Here is a 20037-nt window from a genome sequence, read left to right on the forward strand (position 1 = left end):
TATTCCACAGTGGCCACTGGGAGAGCCTGTCCTGCCAACCTCCTTGAACACCTGCCCCCTTTCTCCCAGACTTGGAGTGGGGGCCTAGGCAGCTGAGTTCCTCTCCAAGGCCCTGCACGGGCATCTGGGTCTTGTGCCATAGGCATGTGGGAGTAGGGCTGAAGAGGGGGATGTGGCTCTGAATGCTGGCACAGCTGTGTTCAGAGAATGGGGGCTTTGATAGCTTCTGAAAGAGGCCAGGAAGCACGGGACCCCAGCCCAGGCAGGAGGGAGTGGGGGGCAGAAATGGCTGAGTGTGGCTCTGAGGGCTCTTGCTGCCGAAGACGGGGAGTGTGGAGTGGGAGGGGATGTGGAGCAGTAGGGAGACAGCAATGGGAACTACAGGCTGAACAGCATCATCAGAGAGCCCCCCTGCTGCACCAGCAGGAGCCAGCGTCCCCATGAGCTGGTCAGACCGCGCTTTGAGGGTTGCAAACCCATGTGTTCAGAGGAGACCATCAGCTTGTTCCACAAAGAACAGCGGGAGGAACTGGAGGGCTGGAGCCCGAGTACATCTGAATTTACCTCTTGAGGTCCCACCAGAAGGCTGCCTGTAGTGCCTCTCCCAGCCTCCTATGGGGAAGGACCACTCATTTGTCTGTGATGTTGGGGCAGGTACTAATCTCCCTGTGCTTCAGTTTCTTCACCTGTAAAATGGTAATAACCCCTTGTTGTATGGGTTTGATGTTGGAGCCATGTAAATATTTTATATAATTAAAATACGAAATTAATTAGAGAGAGTTTACATTAATTTTAATTAAATTAAAATGAAGAAAAATGAAGCAATCCCTAAAAGTATAAAACAAATTGTAACAAATGTACCTAACTGTATATGAAGTTGGAGCAAAACCACATAGAAGAATTTTCTTTCGGCCAGGCTCAAGCCTGTAATCCCAGCACTTAGGGAGGCAGAGATGGGCGGATCGCCTGAGGTCAGGAGTTCGAGGCCAGCCTGGCCAACAAGGTGAAACGCCATCTCTACTAAAAATACAAAAATTAGCTGTGTGTGGTAGTGCACACCTATAATCCCAGCTACTGGAGCAGCAGAGGCATGAGGATCCTTTGAACCTGGGAGGCGGAGGTCGCAGTGAGCCAAGATTGTGCTACTGCACTCCAGCCTGGGAGACAGAGTGAGACTCTGTTTCAAAAAAAAAAAAATATTTCAAGTGATTATAAAACTCAACATTTTGACTATATGTCTCCAGCCCTCTAAGGGCAAAAGGAGCCATGGATTAATTTTAATGTTGGCATTATTTTGAGCATTATTATAACACACTATTTATCATAATAAAGCAAATAAGTAATTAGTTATATTAATAGTGTTAGAAACCAAGATTTTGACTGTAAGAGAAGAAGAGTTAAGCAAAAACTACTAATCTTTTTTTTCTTTTTTCTTTTTTTTTGAGACAGAGTCTCTCTCTGTTGCCCAGGCTGGAGTGCAGTTGTATAATCTTGGCTCACTGCAGCCTCCGCCTCCTGGGTTCAAGCGATTCTCCTACCTCAGCCTCCTAAGTAGCTGGAACTACAGGAGCGCACCACCATGCCCGGCTAATTTTGTATTTTTAGTAGAGACGGCGTTTCACCATGTTGGCCAGGATTGTCTCGAACTCTGATCTCAGGTGGTCTGCCTGCCTCAGCCTCCCAAAGTGCTGGGATTACAGGCATAAGCCACCATGCCCAGCAAATACTGCTAATCCTTCATCTGAATTGGAACTATCAGCATGAACTCATGCCACTGAAAAGGCTCAGAAGCAGTGACAACCCAATAACAATGAATCCCCTGTGGGTCCCAGTTGTGATCTCTACATAGCACTTCCTGCTAAAAGGAACAAGGACTCTTTGGAGAAATTCCAGGTCTGGGCCAGGATAGCTTGTCAGACTAGAGAATAAGGAAATTTGGCTGGGTGTGGTGGCTCACATCTGTAATCCCAACACTTTGGGAGGCCAAGGCAGGAGGATTGCTGGAATCCAGGAGTTGGAGACCAGCCTGGGCACATAGCAAGACTTGGTGTCTACCAATAAGAAGAAAAGAAAGAAAGAAAAGAGAGAAAGAAAGAAAGAAAGAAAGAAAGAAAGAAAGAAAGAAAGAAAGAAAGAAAGAAAGAAAGAAAGAAAGAAAGAAAAAAGAAAGAAAGAAAGAAGGAAAGGGAGAGAGAAAGAGGGAGGGAGGGAGGGAGGAAAGAAGGAAGGAAGGAAGGAAGGAAAGATCAGCTGGGTATGGTGTCACATGCCTGTAGTTCTGACTTCTTGAGAGACTGAGGCAGGAGGATCACTTGAGCCTACAGTATGAGGCTGCAGTGAACTGGAAGAGTGCCACTGCACTCTAGCCTGGGTAACAGAGCAAGACCTTGTCTCTCTAAAACAAAAAAGAAAAAAAGAGGGAGAGAGAATAAGGAAGTTACAGTTATAAAACTCAGGTCAGGTGAGGGTCATTTTAAAAAGATCCAGTAGCCAACTTGAGAAGACTTCCACTGGCCAAAGATGAAACAGTTTCAGCATTAAAATGAATAATGACTGTATGAGATTGAAACACATCAAATACATGAAAATTCCATAAGTTCATAATGATACTGAAAAATAAAACCATTGGTCACCTTTGGACATTGATAGGGCACCAATTTAAGGTTTTGAAAATTAATAGGGGGTAGCAGATCCTGTTGGTGGCCTGACCCATATTCTCTTAGCACTCAACAAACCAAAGACTGCTTGCTGCCCGAGGATATTTGTGTCTGTACCTAAATGCTTGGCCTAAATGCACAGTAAGTCAGAAGCACCAGAAGGTTAATGCCCCTGGGACCAGTCCTCAACCAGTAACAGGTGGGGAGGTGGTAAATTATTATTATTATTTGAGACGGAGTCTCACTCTGTCACCCAGGCTGGAGTGCAGTGGTGTGATCTCGGCTCGGCAACCTCAGCCTCCTGGGTTCAAGTGATTCTCCTGCCTCAGCCTCCCCAGTAGCTGGGATTACAGTACATGCCATCATGCCGGGCTAATTTTTATATTTTTAGTAGAGACAGGGGTTTCACCACTTTGGCCAGGCTAGCCTCAAACTCCTGATCTCAGGTGAACTGCCCACCTCGGCCTCCCAAAGTGCTAGGCTTACAGGCGTAAGCCACCGCACCTTGCCAGAGTTGGTAAATTAAAACCCCAGCCTCCTCATCTCTCAGGTGGGAAAACGGCGGCAAGTTCTACACTGGCTCCCAGAGTGCCCCAGCAGCGTGCATTTCATTTGTCCATGGCCATAGCCTATTCCATTATGCACCCTTTACTGGATTCCTTCCCTTTCTTGTCTCTGTTTGCCATCAAGATCTGGGAATTTTCAGACCCACCAAGTCATGAGGACATATGGGCACAGTAGCAACAAAAAATGGTACATTTAGGATTGGGTGTAAGCATGTCCAGAGGGCACGAATAAGCTACAAGTGCAGGGAGTCCAGATCCCACTTTACCTGTCCCTGTTGCTCCTGTACCTCTCTTAGCTCACCCTGTAGCCTTGTGGGAATTTCCCTATAACCAGGCTTTAGAGGAGGAAAAAATGCAGGCCAGGTTCATGGATGGGCCTGTCTGATTTATTGATGTGAGCTAAACTTGGATGCTGCCACACTACAGCCCCACTCAGGGGTGGCCTTGAAAGACAACATGAGGGGAAATCCTCCAGGGAGGACGTTTCAAGCAGCATGCTGGTGGTCTACTCTGCAGTGAGAGAGGTGACTTGAGGAAAGTATATACACATGGATTCTTGAGCAGTGGCAGTGGCTTAGTTGGCTGGTCAGGGCCCAGAAGAGAGTAAGATTGGAAGGTTGGAGGTAAGGATGTCCAGGGAAGAGGTATATGGATGGACTTATAGGAGTGGGCACAAAGTGATAAATCTTTGTGTCTTATGTCAGTACCATCAAAGAACATTCATTGCAGAGGGGGCATTGAAGAGCTAAGGGGACAGAAGGACTCCAGTGGATAAACCAGCCTTTGTCATGCCAGGGCTTCCATGGTGAGCCCATGAATGGAGTAGTTGTGGCAGTAGATCTGGAATCTATGCAAGGGCCCACCAGCATGGGCGACCTCTCATCAAGGCTCATCTAGCTACTGCCACTGCTGAATGTTTGGCCTGTCTGCAGCAGAGACAGATGCTGACCCCTCAACATGGTACCAGCCCTCAAGGAGATCAACCAGCCAGTTGATAGTATGTTTTTTGTTTGTTTGTTTGTTTGTTTTTGAAACAGGGTCTCACTCTGGTTGCCCAGGCTGGAGTGCAGTGGTGTGATCTCGGCTCACTGTGGCCTCGACCTCCCAGGCTCAGGTGATTCTCCCACCTCAGCCTCCTGGGTAGCTGGGATTACAGGTGCACACCATTGTGCCTGGCAATTTTTTTTTTTTTTTGTATTTTTAATAGATATGGGGTTTCACTATGTTGCCCAGGCTGGTCTTCAACTCCTGATCTCAAGTGAGTGCCTGCCTCGGCCTTCCAAAGTGCTGGGATTACAGGTGTGAGCCACTGTGCCTGCCTGATGGTATATTGATTTCAATGTATCTCTTTCAATCTGGGGGAGGAGCAATATGTCCTCACTGGGATTAGTGCATATTCTGGATATGGATTTGTCTTTCCTGACCAAATGCCTGGGCCAGCACCAAATATCAAGAGCCCAAAGTCAATGATTTGTCCTTATGAGACCCCTTATAGTCTCACCTCTAACCAAGGGTCTGCACTTTATAGCGAAGGAAATGTGACAATGGATGCACAGCCACTGGATCCATTGGTTCTATGCTATAATATATCACATCACCTTGAAACTGCCAGCTTGTTAGTACATTACTGTGGCCTCTTTACAGCACATCTAAAGCCAGCCTGGGGAAAAGATCCTGTGGGATTTGGGTGCAGTCCTGCAAAATGCAGTATATATTTTGAGTTAATGGCCATTATATAGTGCTATATGCCAGACAGTTAGAAATCAGGGGTACAGGAACCAAGGTATGGAAGAAGGAATAGCCCTCTCACCATCAGTCCTAGTGACTCACTTGGGGGAATTTGTGCCTCCTGTCCTTATATATTTAAGGTCTGTGGGATTAGAAGCCCTGGTTCTTGAAGTGGCAGATGCAGCTCCCAGAGGTCACAGTGAAGATGCTACTAAACCTAAGGCTACAGCAGCCATTGGGTCATTTGGGGCATCTCATACCAATTGGCCAGTACACAAAGAAAGGAATTATGCAAGCAGAGATATTTGATCTTCATTATCCCATGAACAGGCAGTTGTATCAATGATGGCCTGGCAAGGGCATGGTAATGTAAGGCAGAGATCTTCAGTCATGAACGTCTGGATTTTCCACTGAGAAAGCCCTGCAGACTAACAGAATGAACTGTAGAGGAGGGAAATGTTGAATGTTGATTTCAGCCTTGCAACCAACTGCAGCAATGGTTATGGTTTGTCCTACTAACCCACCCATTGTACAATTTAAAAAAAAAAAAAAACAGATGGAGTCTCACTCTGTCACCCAGGCTGGAGTTCAGTGGCATGATTATGGCTCACTGTGCCTCAAACTGCTAGGCTCAAGAAATCCTTCCATATCAGCCTCCCTAGTAGCTGGGACTACAGACACACGCCACCACGCCTGGTGAATTTTTAAATTATTTTTTAGAGACAGAGGTCTTGCTTTGTTGCTCAGACTGGTCTCAAACTCCTAGCTTCAAGTGATCCTCCAGCCTCGGCCTCCCAAAGTGTTGGGATTACTGGCAGGAGTCACCACACCCAGCCTGTTGTTAAGACTTTCTTTTAAAAGAATTAGAAATTGCAATCAGCCACCACCTTGTAGCATCAGAGACAGAATAGAATGAACTCATGGAACGAGAGGCACAAATGGATCCACGCAGTGCAAAGGGTGGACAGTACTGTGACCCATATCCTTCAGCATTCACCTCTAAAGGAGAAGGCATCTTTGTGAACATCTGTGACTCTGCCTGGAGGCGTTTGTTCTGGCTGTGGGAGCATGTTTGTGCTCAGGGCAAGCCAGGAATGCTAGAGAGTTAATGCTCCCAGAAGGAGCTCTCAACCAACAGAGAGGGAGTTGACAATTATATCCTATTTCTTTGCCCCTTGGGTAGGATTCTCTGAGGCAGCTTCTACACTTCTCCCAGGTTCCTCAGCAGGATTGATCCCCATTGGCCCACCTGCTCTAATACATGCCTCTAACTGGCTCCCTTCCCTTTCCTGTCCCACTTCTCCACTCCTCTCCCAGTGCCTGTTAACATCACTTACCAAATACACTACTTTTGTTCCTGACTCAAGATCTGCTTCTAGGAAGCAGATCCTTCTTAGCCCACCTAAGACAAATGGGAGATAATCAAGCATTAATTCTACCTTTCCTGAATGGGTGAAATGTCAGAGCAACAAAGCAGTTATTGAGAGCAGTTTTTCTTACAGATGATTCACAGCTAATAAACAAAGGTGGGCCTGGCGCAGCGGGTCATGCCTGTAACCCCAGCACTTTGGGAGGCAGAGGCGGGCAGATCACTTGAGGTTAGGAGTTCGACACCGGCCTGGCCAACATGGTGGAACCCCTTCTCTACTAAAAATACAAAAATTAGCTGGGCATGGTGGCGCGCACCTGTAATCCCAGCTACTAGGGAGGCTGAGGCAGGAGAATCACTTGAGCCCAGGAGGAAGAGGTTGCAGTGAGCCGAGATCAAGCCACTGCACCTCTACTCTAGCCTGGGTGATAGAACAAGACTCCATCTCGAAAAAAAAAAAAAAAAGAAGAAGAAGGAGGAATGACAAAATTAGACAATCTCCATTTTGCAACTCTTAATGAATGAATGAATCTAGACAATGATCAGCAGTGCCATCAGATAAAAGGTTGATAGGTGTAGAGGGTTGAATGGTGGCCACTAGAAAATATGTCCATAGGCTGGGCACGGTGGCTCACACCTGTAATCCCAGCACTTTGGGAGGCTGAGACGGGAGGATCACCTGAGGTCAGGAGTTGGAGACCAGCCTGACCAACATGGAGAAACCCCGTCTCTACTAAAAATACAAAATTAGCCGGTGTGGTGGCACATGCCTATAATCCCAGCTACTCGAGAGGCTGAGGCAGGAGAATTGCTTGAACCCGGGAGGTGGAGGTTGTGGTGAGCCGAGATCGCACCATTGCACTCCAGCCTGGGCAATAAGAGCGAAACTCCGTCTCAAAAAAAAAAAAAAGAAAGAAAGAAAGAAAGAAAAAGAAAAAAAAAGATAATATGTCCATGGCCTAATCCCTGAAAACTGTGAATGTTATCTTGTTTGAGGAAAGGATCTTTGCCGATGTAATTCATTACATGAATTCATTCCTTAACTTCAGTTAAGGGTCATGAAATGAGTTCATCCTGGATTAGCTAGGTGGGGTAAATCCAACGACATGTGTCCTTATGAGAGACAGAAGAGGAAAAGACACAGACTCATGAAGAGGAGGAGGCTACATGACCACAAAGGCAGAGATTGGAGTGATGTGGCTAAGGAAGCCAAGGAACAGAAGCCGCCAGAAGCTGGAAGAGGCAAGGAAGGGTTCTGCCCACAATCTCCAGAGGGAGTGCAGCCCTGCTGACACCTAGGTTTTTGTTGTTGTTGCTGTTGTTGTTGTTGTTGTTGTTGCTGTTGTTGTTGTTGTTTACCACTGTGCTATTGAAAACGTAGATTTTGGACTTCTGGCTGGTAGAGAATAAATGTCTCTGTGGTAAGAGAATAAATGTCTGTTGCTTTAAACACAAAATTTGTGGTAATTTGTTACAGCAGACACCGGAAACTAATACAATGGAGAACCTTTTATCTATTTACTTATTTTTGAGATGGAGTCTCGCTCTCTCACCCAGTCTGGAGTGCAATGGCGTGATCTCAGCTCACTGCAACCTCCACCTCCCAGATTCAAGCAATTCTCTTGTCTCAGCCGCCCGAGTAGCTGGGACTACAGGTGCCTGCCACCACACCCCACTAATTTTTTTAATTTTTTTATTTTTTGTAGAGACAGGGTTTTACCTTGTTGGTCAGGCTGGTATCAAACTCCTGACCTCAGGTGATCCTCCCACCTTGACCTCCCAAAGTGCTGGGATTACAGGCGTGAGCCACTGCGCCCGACCTACAATGGATAACCTTATAATTAATGGACAGACACCCTGAATTTACTGATCAATCTCAACATCATTGAAAGTAGATTAAGGCCCAGGTGTGGTGGCTCACACCTGTAATCCCAACACTTTGGGAGGCCAAGGCGGGAAGATGTTTAGAGGCCAGGAGCTTGAGACCAGCCTGGGCAACATGGTGAAATCTTGTCTCTATGAAAACGAAACAAAACAAAACAAAAAACTAGCTGGGTGTGGTAGCACATGCCTGTCATCCCAGCTACTCAGGAGGCTGAAGCAGGAGGATCACTTGAGCCTGAGAGGCAAAGGTTGCAGTGAGCCAAGATCGTGCCACTGCACTCCAGCGTGGGTGACAGAGCAAGACTCCATCTCAAAAACCAAAAAAACAAACAAAAGAAAGTAGAACCGCCAGTCACCAGGTGCCTCCTGATGTGATGAAAGAGGAAGTATACAGTATCACTTATGGAATGTTTCCAGAAAAAAGTGAATGTGAATTTGTTTGTTTATTTATTTTGAGGTGGAGTCTCACTCAGTTGCCCAGGCTGGAGTGCATTGGCGTGATCTTGGCTCACTGAAACCTCCATATCCTGGGTTCAAGCAATTCTCCTGCCTCAGCCTCCTGAGTAGCTGGGATTACAGGCACCCACCACCATGCCTGGCTAATTTTTTGTACTTTTAGTAGAGGTGGGGTTTCTCCATGTTGGCTAGGCTGGTCTCAAACTCTTGACCTCAGGTGATCCACCTACCTCGGCCTCCCAAAGTGCTGGGATTACAGGCGTGAGCCACTGTGCTTGCTTGAATTTAATCAAACTTCTAAATATAATCACAGGGGACAAAGGAACATGCTAAATGACATTTGCAAGGGTACACTCAGCCAAATCCAGAATGTGAGAAACTTGACAGGAAAAAATGACCTAGTTTCTTAAGCAAACAAATACAATGGCATAGATAAAATGAAGGGGGCAGGAGTATTGCAGCTTAACAGAGACTTAAAAAAAAATTACTCAGGCTGGGCGCGGTGGCTCATGCCTGTAATCCCAGCACTTGGGAGGCCGAGGCGGGCAGATCACGAGGTCAGGAGATCGAGACCAGCCTGGCTAACACAGTGAAACCCCATCTTTACTAAAAATACAAAAAATTAGCTGGGCGTGGTGGCGGGCGCCTGTAGTCCCAGCTACTCTGGAGGCTGAGGCAGAAGAATGGCATAAACCTGGGAGGTGGAGCTTGCAGTGAGCCAAGATTGGCCACTGCACTCCAGCCTGGGCAACAGAGCAAGATTCCGTCTCAAAAAAAAAAAAAAATTAGGAGGCTGAGGCAGGAGGATAACTTGAACCCAGGAATTAAAGTCTAGCCTGGGAAACATAGTGAAACCCTGTCCCTTAAAAAAAAAAAAGCATTAATTAACTCCCTCAGCCCCCAAATTAACCAATTGCAACATTGTAGACCTTAGTTGGATTCTGGTTTGAGGAAACCAACTATAAAATTTTATTTTTTGGACATTCAGGGAAAAATGATCATGAACTAAATATTAGATGACTAATATTTAGTTTAATTTTGTTGGGGAAGTGTGATAATGGAATTATGGTTATTTTTAGAAGTCATTGTGTGTTAGAAATGCATATTGAGTCTCACAGGTGAAAAGATAGGATATCTGGGATTTACTTTCAAATACTCCAGTAAAACCCAACATGACTGAGAGGACCCATGAAAAAAGAAGGGCAGAATTTTGATAATGGTCAAGCCAGGTGATGGAGTAGTTCATCATACTATTCTCCTTACTTTTTTTTTTTTTTGAGATGGAGTCTCGCTCTGTCGCCCAGGCTGGAGTGCAGTGGTGCGATCTCGGCTCACTGCAAGCTCCGTCTCCCGGGTTCACGCCATTCTCCTGCCTCAGCCTCCCGAGTAGCTGGGACTACAGGCGCCCGCCACCACGCCCGGCTAATTTTTTGTATTTTTAGTAGAGACGGGGCTTCACCGTGTTAGCCAGGATGGTCTCGATCTCCTGACCTCGTGATGCGCCCGCCTCGGCCTCCCAAAGTGCTGGGATTACAGGCGTAAGCCACCGCGCCCGGCCCTTACTTTTGTGTATGTTTAAAGTTTTCTATAATAAGAAATAATGCTGATAGCAATATACAGAGTAGTTGTAGGAATGAGTGGTACTGTGATTTTGTGATTGAAGAAATGGAGATTTGCAGCAAATGGAAAGCTCTTCTTATGGCCTTTTTCACCGTTTTGTTTGTTTGTTTGTTTGTTTGTTTGCTTTTGTTTTTGAGACAGGGTCCTGCTCTGTCACCCAGGCTGGAGTGCAGTGGTGCGATCTTGGCTTACTGCAGCCTTGACCTCCTTGGCTAAAGCGATCTTCCCACCTCAGCCTCCTGAGTAGCCGGGACAACAGGAGTGTGCCACCAAGCCCAGCTAATTTTTGTATTTTTTTGTAGAGATGAGGTTTTGCCATGTTGCCTAGGCTGGTCCCAAACTCCTGATCCCAAATGCCTCAGCCTCCCAAAGTGCTGGGATTACAGGCATGAGCCATTGCGCCTGGCCCGTGACCATTTCTTGTATGATCTCTTGCCCTTAGGCTGAAGGCATTACACTGAAGAAAAGCCATCCTCCTGCTGGCTGAGCTGCTGGGGTCCAGTATCTTGGCTTTCTGGGGCTCTGACTTCATCATAGGCAATAGCTTAGAAAACCCAGAAAAGATTGGGTGACTACCACTATGTCTAAGAGAGAGTCTAGACTGCTCTCCTTGGTGCTTATGGTGGACACTGATGCTGTCCATCAAATATTTCCGGTTTTCCTATTTCTAGGCCAAAGAAGGATTGCTGTTTCTTGCCCCCTTGTGGTTGGGTGGGGCCATGTGATTAGTTCTGGCAAATGAGTTGTGAACTGAAGGGACAGGTGTCACTTCTGGGTGGAAGCTATTAATTGCCTTTGTGAAACCCTGCAGAGCTCTTATTATTTTTTCCTGCTAGTGTGGTGACTGACAGTATTCAAGATGGTGGCTACTCTATCAGCCTGTGTCCCTGAATGACAAAAATAAGAACTCCCTTTTTGACCACAACGCACGTGTAGCCTGAGTGAGAAATAAACCTTTGTTATTTTAAGCCACAGTATGAGTTTCCTATCTTTTTTTTTTTTTTTTTGAGATGGAGTCTCGCTCTGTCGCCCAGGCTGGAGTGCAGTGGTGCGATCTCTGTTCACTGCAGCCTCCGCCTCCTGAGTTCAAGCAATTATCCTGCCTCAGCCTCCTAAGTAGCTGGGATTACAGGCACCCGCCACCACGCCTGGCTAATTTTTATATTTTTAAAGTAGAGACGGGGTTTCACCATGTTGGCCAGGCTGGTCTCAAACTCCTGACCTCAAATGATCCGCCCACCTCAGCCTCCCAAAGTGTTGGGATTACAGGCATGAGCCACCGCGCTGGGCCTGATTTTCCTATCCTTAATAGCGCAAACGCTTCTGGGAGGTCTGCAGGCTGCACGTTTTGAAATATGTTTAAGTCATCTTATATTTGTTATCTGAGATTTGGGAGTTGTTTTCACAGCATAATCTACCTGATCTTGACTAATATAGTGCCATATGACAACCAACCCTTCAGGCTGCCTGATAAGAAGCTGAAAAACTACTATTGTTGCCATATTACTGTAATCACAATAATTATTAATTATTATATTATAGGTACCACTTGAGTGCCTATTATGTGTACCAGGCATGTACTACCCAGTACATGCAATGCCTCAACTGATTCTCACAACAGACACAAAAGACAAACATTATTATCCCTTGCCAAGATGAGAAAATCAAGGTTTAGGAAATGGCACAAATATCTCATTTGCTGCATGATGGTTATTGAAGACTCTGTTCATTCTATCATTCTCTGTCCCTTATATAATGTTCCATGGGATGAATTTTCTTTAGCAATTATAGCAAGAACCCCCTTGGAAATCAATTTTACAACATATATCACGCACCATTAGCGTGTTCGTGCCCTTTGCCCCATTCATTAGTATTATCTAGCTCAGGCTTTTTTGTAGTATAGTTAGAAACCTATGTATATACACACCAATATATATGTGAAAAGTGAATTAATAACATTAGAATTTGTCTCTTGAATTGCTAGTATGTTTCCTTTAGCCACAGGTTAAGAATGTTACTTGTCCAGTTCCCCATTTGCCTTGGTGGCCCTGGTGTTTGGTATTTGCCTCCTCCTTCCGCAAGGTTAATTTCCTGTCAATTCTAGCAACAATATGACTTTCCTATCTTTAACAGTAGTCCCCGCAAACGCTTCAGGGAGGTCTGCAGCCTGCACATTTTGAAATATGTTTAAGTTGTCTTATATTTGTTATCTGGGGCACATAGGTTGGGCCTGGTGGCATGGGGCGCCCCTGGCAGATTTGAACTAATCTTAGGTGAGTGTGCGGCGCCCCCGCGTGGCGCCTGGCACAACAACATGCTGGGTTCTGCGTGGGTCCTGGGCCAGGCGCCCAGAGAGAGAAGTCTCCACTTCTCTCTCTCCCTTGGCCTATTGGTGCCCTCCGGCCGCACTCCCGCTCTTCCGCTGACCCATCCCTTAACAGCAACAGCCCTGCCCCTTACCCTGTCTTAGGTGCTCAGTGGGCACGCAGGATCCCGGGTCATCAGCCCCGACATGAGCGTGCACACACACACACACACACCCCTCCACGCCTCGCAGCTCTTACAGCTCCACCCAACACAAAAGATCCCCAGGTTATTTTATTGCTGTACTCAGAGGTCAGTTAATGCCCCCGGCCGCCTCTCCCTCCCCCCGGCGGTGGCTGAGTCCTCTGCTAGGGTTCGCGAACGGCAGCAGGTCCGAGGGTCACCTCCGCATCTCGCCGCCGGGGGCGCCCCCGCCTCCCCTCCCCGCCGCCGGGCCAGCCGGGGTCCGAGGCCCGCAGCCCCCGGCTGGGAAAGCAGGTCTGGAGAGGCCGCTCCGGGTCTGGAGGGAGGGGAGGCTCTCCGGAAAGGGGTGGCGAGAGAACCCCGCCACGACTCCCAAGCTTCTTCGCGCGCGCTGGAGGGGACACGGTGGGCGCCTAATTCTCGGCGTAGCAGTAGGTCCCATAGGCTGCCTGTTGGGGCCTGGGGAAGCCGAAACTGCGCACTCCGGGATCCGGGAGCCCCCCGCAGCGCGGCCTCGGCGTGGTGATTGGGAAGCGCACACTGCCGTCAGCCAGCCAGCCGCCGTCGCACTGGTCTAGCCCCGAAAACTTCCAGGCGGCGTACAGGTGCCCAACCTTGGCCACCACGGCGCCGCGTCGCCGGCACGCCGCGTGGGCTTCAGACAGCGTCAGCCGCCCGGGCACGAAGAACACTTGGCCTGGGGACCACAGCGGGTCACCGACCGAAAGTAGGGTGGGCGGAGAGGGGCGGCTGACACTCAGGAGGCGGAGTTGGGGTGCGGGACCGTAGAGGTGCTGGATGGAACTTGGGTAAGAGGAGTTGGGGGATCGAGGCAGAAGTGCAGGGAGGGTTTGGAGAGGTGAGCTGGAGCCTGGGCGGGCGGGCGGGCTGATGGAGGGGCGGTGCCTTGGAGGGACCCGGAGACCCTGCCCTGATCTCAAGCTGAGGTCCACTCCTCGTCCCCCACATTTTTCAGACCCCGCCCCAAGACCCTGTCTTCGCCCCGCGCCTCACCCGCCAGCGCGGAGGTGAAGCAGAAGGCGTCGTAGCGGTCGCGCATCCGGTCGCGGGGTCCGTAGCTGCGGATCCCGGGCCGGCCTCGGCCGCCGCACGGGGCGCGCGCGGTGAGCACAGGGTAGCGCACGGAGCCCTCGAGCAGCCAGCCCGCGTTACACCAGTCCAGACCCTCGGTCCAAGCTGGCGGGAGACGGCGGAGGTCGGGGATAAGAGGCGTCACAGGCAGGAGCCAGACTGAGCTCGCCTGGCGCCCTCTCTCGGGCCCCTGAGACAGCTCCGCGGGGCCTGGGAAGTGCTGGGTTCGGCCGCTCACCCTGGTAGAGCTGGGAGTAGGTGGCCAGGCGTCCGTCCTGCTCCTCGCACGCCTGCTTCGCCTCGTAGTAATTGAACTGGTACCGGCCCCGGCTGGGTTGGTACGGAAACACCACACCTAGGGGGTGGCGGGGATCCTGGGGAGGGCCAGCGGATGGGAGCGGAGGGGGAGGAAGGGCGGCGCGGCCTGGGAGAGGGAGCTGGGGTCCCCAGGGGTGCGGAGGAGATACTGGGAAGGAGCCCTGGGAGACCCAGGCGAGGCGGCCCCGCCTGCTACACAGGAATGGGGCGGGAGCGGAAGGGCCTCACCCTCCAAGCTCAAGGTCAGCGCCACGCTCTCGTCCTCGATGCCGTTGATGAGCTCGCAGCGGTACCGGCCCTCGTCCTCCAGGCGCACGCCCGCGATGACCAGGGAGGCGTCTAGTCGATGCCCCCTCCGCATCCTGGCGCGCCCTCCCAGGGGCCCATACCCCCGGGCGTGCAGTCCGTTGGTGATGAGGATCAGCGTTTCCTGGAGCTCCCCAGGCTCCACCTTGCTCCAGCGCACCTTGTAGCTGGGAGGCGTGGTGCCCAGGACGCAGGGCAGCGTGGCCGTGGCCCCACGATGAGAGTGAATGACCTCGTGGATGGGGGGCAGGAGGTAGTGGGGGCCCGGGTGGGATGCTGGGCAGAGGGGGCCACAGTGGCAGGAACCCCCAATCCTCACTGCCCCAAGTGCCCATCAGACCCTGCTCCCCAAATGCTTTCTCCAGAGCCCCCCAACCCTCTCCTCCATTGCCTTCTCAGCAATGACTTTCAGTCCCTGGGTACCTGCAACAACTGCCCTTTCCCCTTTCCCCACCCTTGCAGTCTCCCCAAGCCTCCCCCAGATTCTGGCCTGGGCTGGGGTCTTACCTGGGTCTCCTTGGGCTTTGTGGAAGATGGTGAAGGCCCAAAGAAGGAAGCGGCAGAGTGTGGGGAGGGTGAGCCAGCCTGGCATGATGGGGGGTCAGCCCAGCACTGTCTGCAGGGCACAAAGAGTGGGCAGTTCTTAGGACTGGGGCAAAAGGGTGGGGAGGAGCAGGGTTGTGGGTGAACTCCCATCAGAGATCCTAGAAGGGACTGTCCAGCTGGAAGCCACTGGGGCAGAGAAAAGGCGTTGGTGACAAAAGGAAGGTGATGAGGGGAAGAAGGCAGTAGCAATCCCCTTCCTCTCCCTCTCTTCCTCTGTCACATCCTCTCAGCCTGCAGGTACTAATTTAGCATCTTCTCTACCTGTCCCCCTCATCACAAGTGCTACTTCCCAAGCTTGCCATCTGGACTGCCAGCTCGTCTCTATCCTCTCCCAACACCCATTCTCCATCTTGAAGCCAGAGTCAAAATGATCTTATCACTCTCCTGCTTTTTTATTTTATTTATTTATTTATTTATTTATTTATTTATTTTTTGAGACAGAGTCTCGCTCCATGGTCCAGGCTGGAGTGCCGTGGCATGATCATGGCTCACTGCAGCCCCTAACTTCCAGCCCCAGGTGATCCTCCCATTTCAGCCTCCTGAGTAGCTGGAACTACAGACATGTGCCACCACACCCAGCTAATTTTTTCTTTTTAAGTTTTTAGTAGAGACAAGGTCATGCTGCGTTGACAAGGCTGGTGCTGGGATTACAGCAGGCGTGAGACACCGTGCCTGGCCTTGTCACTCTCCTGCTTGAAAGTGACTCCCAGTTGCCCTGAGGATAAAATCCAATCTCATAACCACAGCTTCCAAGGCTGTCTATAATCCAGTTGCTCCCTGCACCTCCAGCATGGCCCCCGCCTCGCCTCTTAACCACTTTGGCCTCTGCACTATTCCCCTGACATGCTGGATTTCTGGCAGTTTCCCACACAGTCCAAGTTTGCATTCATTTCCTTTCCTTTGTGCCTGCATTGGTTGCACAGGCCTCACCTCCTTTGGGAAACCTTTACTCACCCCCAGTTTGCCACACTGTAGTGCACTGTGATCTGCTGGACTGGGGACCTTTTTTTTTTTGAGACAGGGTTTTACTCTCTCACCCAGACTGGAGTGCAGTGATATGATCATGGCTTACTGCAGCCTCGCCCTCCCAGACTCAAGCCATCCTCCCATCTCAGCCTCCTGAGTAGCTGGGACTACAGGCGCACACCATGAAACCCCACTAATTTTTTTTCTTTTCTATTTTTTGTAGAGATGGAGTTTCAAAATGTTGCCCAGGCTGGTCTTGAACTCCTGGGCTCAAGTAATCTGTCTTGGCCTCCCAGAGTGCTGGGATTACAAGCATGAGCCACCACACCCAGCCAGGACTTTTTTTGTCTTACAAGTACTTTTATTAGCACCTAAACTTAACAGTGTGAATTTGAACATAATATGTATCCATATATAGACTGCATCAAGGAGGTTTTCCAGAAATTATGAAGTTAAAAAATATAAAATTATAAAGTTATTTTTAAAAACTACTTCAAATGCAATTATCTATTTCAGTACTGTAGTTATTCCCCCCTTTAAATTTGTTTTTTTTTTTTTTTTTCCTAGATGGAGTCTCGCACTGTTGCCCAGGCTGGAGCACAGTGGCACGATCTCAGATCACTGCAAGCTCCACCTCCCGGTAAAAAAAATTTTTTAATCAGATACAGGGTCTTACTAGGTTGCCCAATTCCTGGGCTCAAGAAATGCTCCCACTTCAGCCTCCCAAGTTTGAGCCACTGCACCCAGCTCCTCCTTTATTGTAACATTCTTTTTTTTTTTTTTCTTTTTTCTGAGAGGGAGTTTCACTCTTGTTGCCCAGGCTGGAGTGCAATGGCACCATCTTGGCTCACTGCAACCTCCACCTCCCGGGTTCAAGCGATTCTCCTGAGTAGCTAGGACTACAGGCACCCACCACCACTCCGGGCTAATTTTTGTATTTGTAGTAGAAACAGGGTTTCACCATGTTGGCCAGGCTGGTCTTGAGAACTCCGGACCTCAGGTGATCCACGCTCCTTGGCCTCCCAAAATGCTGAGATTACAGGTGTGAGCCATCGCCTCCAGCACCTATTGTATCATTCTTATCCCTCTGACCTTAAAAAAAAAAAATTGGACTGGGCCAGGCACAGTGGGTCACACCTGTAATCCCAACACTTTGGAAGGCTGAGGCGGGTGGATTACTTGAGATTAGGAGTTCAAGACCAGCCTGGCCATCATGGTGAAACCCTGTCTCTACTAAAAATACGAAATTCAGCTGGGCGTGGTGGCATGCACCTGTAATTCCAGCTACTTGGGAGGCTGAGGCAGGAGAATCGCTTGAAACCAGGAGATGGAGGCTGCAGTGAGCCAAGATTGTGCCACTGCACTCCAGCCTAGGGGATAGAGCAAGACCTTGTCTCAAAAAAAAAAAAAAAAATGAAGACTTCTTGACTTCACTGCATTCGTTTTCCAAATCTGGCTACTCTATTTCCTAATTGCATGACTATGCATAAGTTAATTATCATGCACAAGTTCCTTAACCTCTTTCTGCCTCAGTGTCCTCATCAGTGAAATGTGGGGAATAATAGCACACCTACCTCACTGAGTAGTTGTGAGGAGTAAATAAATTGATATATGCAAAATGCTTGAAATAGTGTCTGGAATGTAATAAGTGCTGTCTATGTGTTAGCTGTTATCTCCAGTTCCCAGCATAGTTTCTGGTACATAGTAGGTGCTAAATAAGTGTGTATGGTTTAATGAACTTACATTAAGGATTCATGGGAAGATGGGATGGGGAATGGGGAGATGGAGGAAGCACCCTGAGAAGTTGCCAGAAATCTAAAGAATGGAGCTCCATCTTCCTGCAAATGAGGACCAAAGACCAGTTTGCAGTAGGAGAAACGGAGGTTAGGCATAGAAAACTTCTCAGTGGTTAAAGGTGAAAGTATCTGGGATGCAAACATGAGCAAGAGAACCACTTCTTTATAGGAGAACTTGGTAAGTAAGAATGATCGTGAGGACTGAGATTGACTGAGACCAACAATAATGATAGCTCAAATGAACACGTTTAAAATTGAATGTGCCTGACACTGCTCTAAGCACTTTACATGTATATTTTTATATTTACTCCTCCCAGCAATCCTGAGGCAGAAACAATTATAAATCCTACTGTACACATGCTGAAACCAAGGTGCACCTATTTTAGGAAATGAGGTCACACAGCTAGTAAGAGGAAGGTTTTGCTGGGATTTGAATCCAGATCTGACAGTGAGGCTCAAGCGCTTAATCACTAATCTATATTTCTGCATTTCAAAACAGTGCACACACATGCTCTTCATACCTCTTACAGAAAATGAGAGTAGTCAGCAGCTCCGTTGCCTACCTGTTAGAAGCTGGTCTCTTCACAGAGACGGAGGGAGCAGTGCTTAGCAGCTTTTTGTCTTGCTTGAGGAAGAGGTTCTGGATGAAGGTTTGCCAGGCTCCTGGGAGTTCCAAGCACCTTAAAACCCTGGAACTTGAGCCCCTGTTCAACACAGTTGCTCCTTTTGCACCTTTGAGGAAAAGCTTCTGTCCTGTGCTCAAAGAAGAAGCCAAGGTGCCAAGAACGACCCCCACCCCCATCAGTCCACTAAGCCATGTTAAGAGACCTGTGTCCAGCCCTGTGACTATATCTGTGGAAATCACTATTCTGGGACCAGGGGAAGATGCTGGGGTTGGGATGAGGGCTGGGAACCCATGAAGGGGAGTGGAATAAAGGGAGCAACCCAGGAATGATGACCTGGAAGAGTGCAGAAAGTGAGGTGCTTCATTTTTTCTCGATGCCTTTGAACCAGAGAGGTGTAGATTGATCGGTGGATATGAAGGTGTTGGACTGATGGGGATGGGGATGAACTCTAAATGTGGCTCAAAGATCCATAACTGCCAAGCTCGAGCTGCCTCCCTTTCCATATGCGCCTCATCTAAGCAGCATCCCCATCTCCCCTCTCCCCACAACAGAGTACTCACCTCTGCCCTCTGGTGCCTGAGTGCGCATTGCCTTTGCAAACAGACTTTCAGGTGGGAACTATCCAGGACTTCCAGCTGCTTCAGGAAACCGGACCTCTTCTGTACAACCCCCTGTCTGTCTGTCTGTCTGTCCTTTCCTTCTCAGTCCCCACCCCATCGGAAGCACAATTTCCCATTGTCTCTGTCTTTTCCCCTATTGTTGAATAACAGGGCCTCTTTCTTTATTCTGTGGGTAATGGCAATGAAATGTCAACAGCTGGGGATGTGGGATGCAGGACCGGCTGGCACATACCACCGGAAAAGGGCCTGGGTGGGGGGCGGGCTCAGAACAGGAATTGACATCCCCAAGAAGAAGAGAATAGGGTGAGGGGCAGAGAACGGATGGTGAAAAGGTTGAAATGGAATCTCTCTCAACACTCCAAACTACAGGGCTCTAAAGAGATTTTGTCTGAGGCCAGGGGAAAGGCTGGGCTCCATGAGGGCAGAGGGAGTGGCTAGCATTGCAATAGGAGAGATGGAGATTAGACAGTAAGGAGGATTTTTCTGTCCCTGGGGAGGAACATGAGAATTTCTGAGGATAGAAGGACTTTGGAAATCTCTCCAAAAGAGAAGTTATCTTATTGGTTCCCTAATATTCTACCTCTTCCCTCAGCACAAATAGATAACCTTTTTAAAGTACTCAGAAGGGGATCCTTAATCTTCCTGGATGGAAATTCACTTTCTCTCGTCTTTTTTTTTTTTTTTTTTTTTTGTGAGACGGAGTCTCGCACTGTCGCTCAGGCTGGAGTGCAGTGGCGCGATCTCGGCTCACTGCAAGCTCCGCCTCCCGGGTTCACGCCATTCTCCTGCCTCAGCCTCCCAAGTAGCTGGGACTACAGGCACCCGGCTAATTTTTTGTATTTTAAGTAGAGACGGGGTTTCCCCGTGTTAACCAGGATGGTCTCGATCTCCTGACCTGGTGATCCGCCTGCCTCGGCCT

At 49.0% G+C, this 20037-nt stretch overlaps 1 protein-coding gene across 2 annotated transcripts; it reads right to left on the minus strand.

Moving 5' to 3' along the window:
* Positions 1 to 11261: 11261 nt before the first annotated feature.
* HAPLN2 (hyaluronan and proteoglycan link protein 2) lies at positions 11262 to 19332 on the minus strand. Of its 2 annotated transcripts, none has more exons than XM_034937646.3 (7): positions 19059 to 19332; positions 18436 to 18535; positions 15012 to 15120; positions 14427 to 14780; positions 14119 to 14235; positions 13803 to 13985; positions 11262 to 13485 (listed from the first exon to the last, which is right to left on the minus strand). In XM_034937646.3, exons 3-7 carry the CDS (start codon positions 15094 to 15096, stop codon positions 13202 to 13204), a joined length of 1023 nt encoding a protein of 340 aa, XP_034793537.1. In that variant the 5' UTR covers positions 15097 to 15120; positions 18436 to 18535; positions 19059 to 19332; the 3' UTR covers positions 11262 to 13201. The 2 variants fall into 2 exon arrangements, with proteins under 2 accessions (XP_034793537.1, XP_003821094.2); XM_003821046.5 differs by having other exon boundaries at positions 18436 to 18576; positions 19059 to 19331.
* Between the last annotated feature and the right edge of the window lie 705 nt (positions 19333 to 20037).

The sequence above is a fragment of the Pan paniscus genome, chromosome 1 (genome assembly GCF_029289425.2).
Source record: "Pan paniscus chromosome 1, NHGRI_mPanPan1-v2.0_pri, whole genome shotgun sequence".
Taxonomy (NCBI): domain Eukaryota; kingdom Metazoa; phylum Chordata; class Mammalia; order Primates; family Hominidae; genus Pan; species Pan paniscus.

What these genes read in the sequence shown, in the direction of transcription:
- HAPLN2 (XM_034937646.3), bottom strand. Translation starts at nt 15,096, where the DNA reads ATGCCAGGCTGGCTCACCCTCCCCACACTCTGCCGCTTCCTTCTTTGG. An exon ending in CAAAGCCCAAGGAGACCCAG is followed by an intron (nt 14,781 to 15,011) that starts GTAAGACCCCAG and finishes CCCTCTGCCCAG; the next exon opens with CATCCCACCCGGGCCCCCAC. An exon ending in CTTCACCTCCGCGCTGGCGG is followed by an intron (nt 13,486 to 13,802) that starts GTGAGGCGCGGG and finishes TGTGGTCCCCAG; the next exon opens with GCCAAGTGTTCTTCGTGCCC.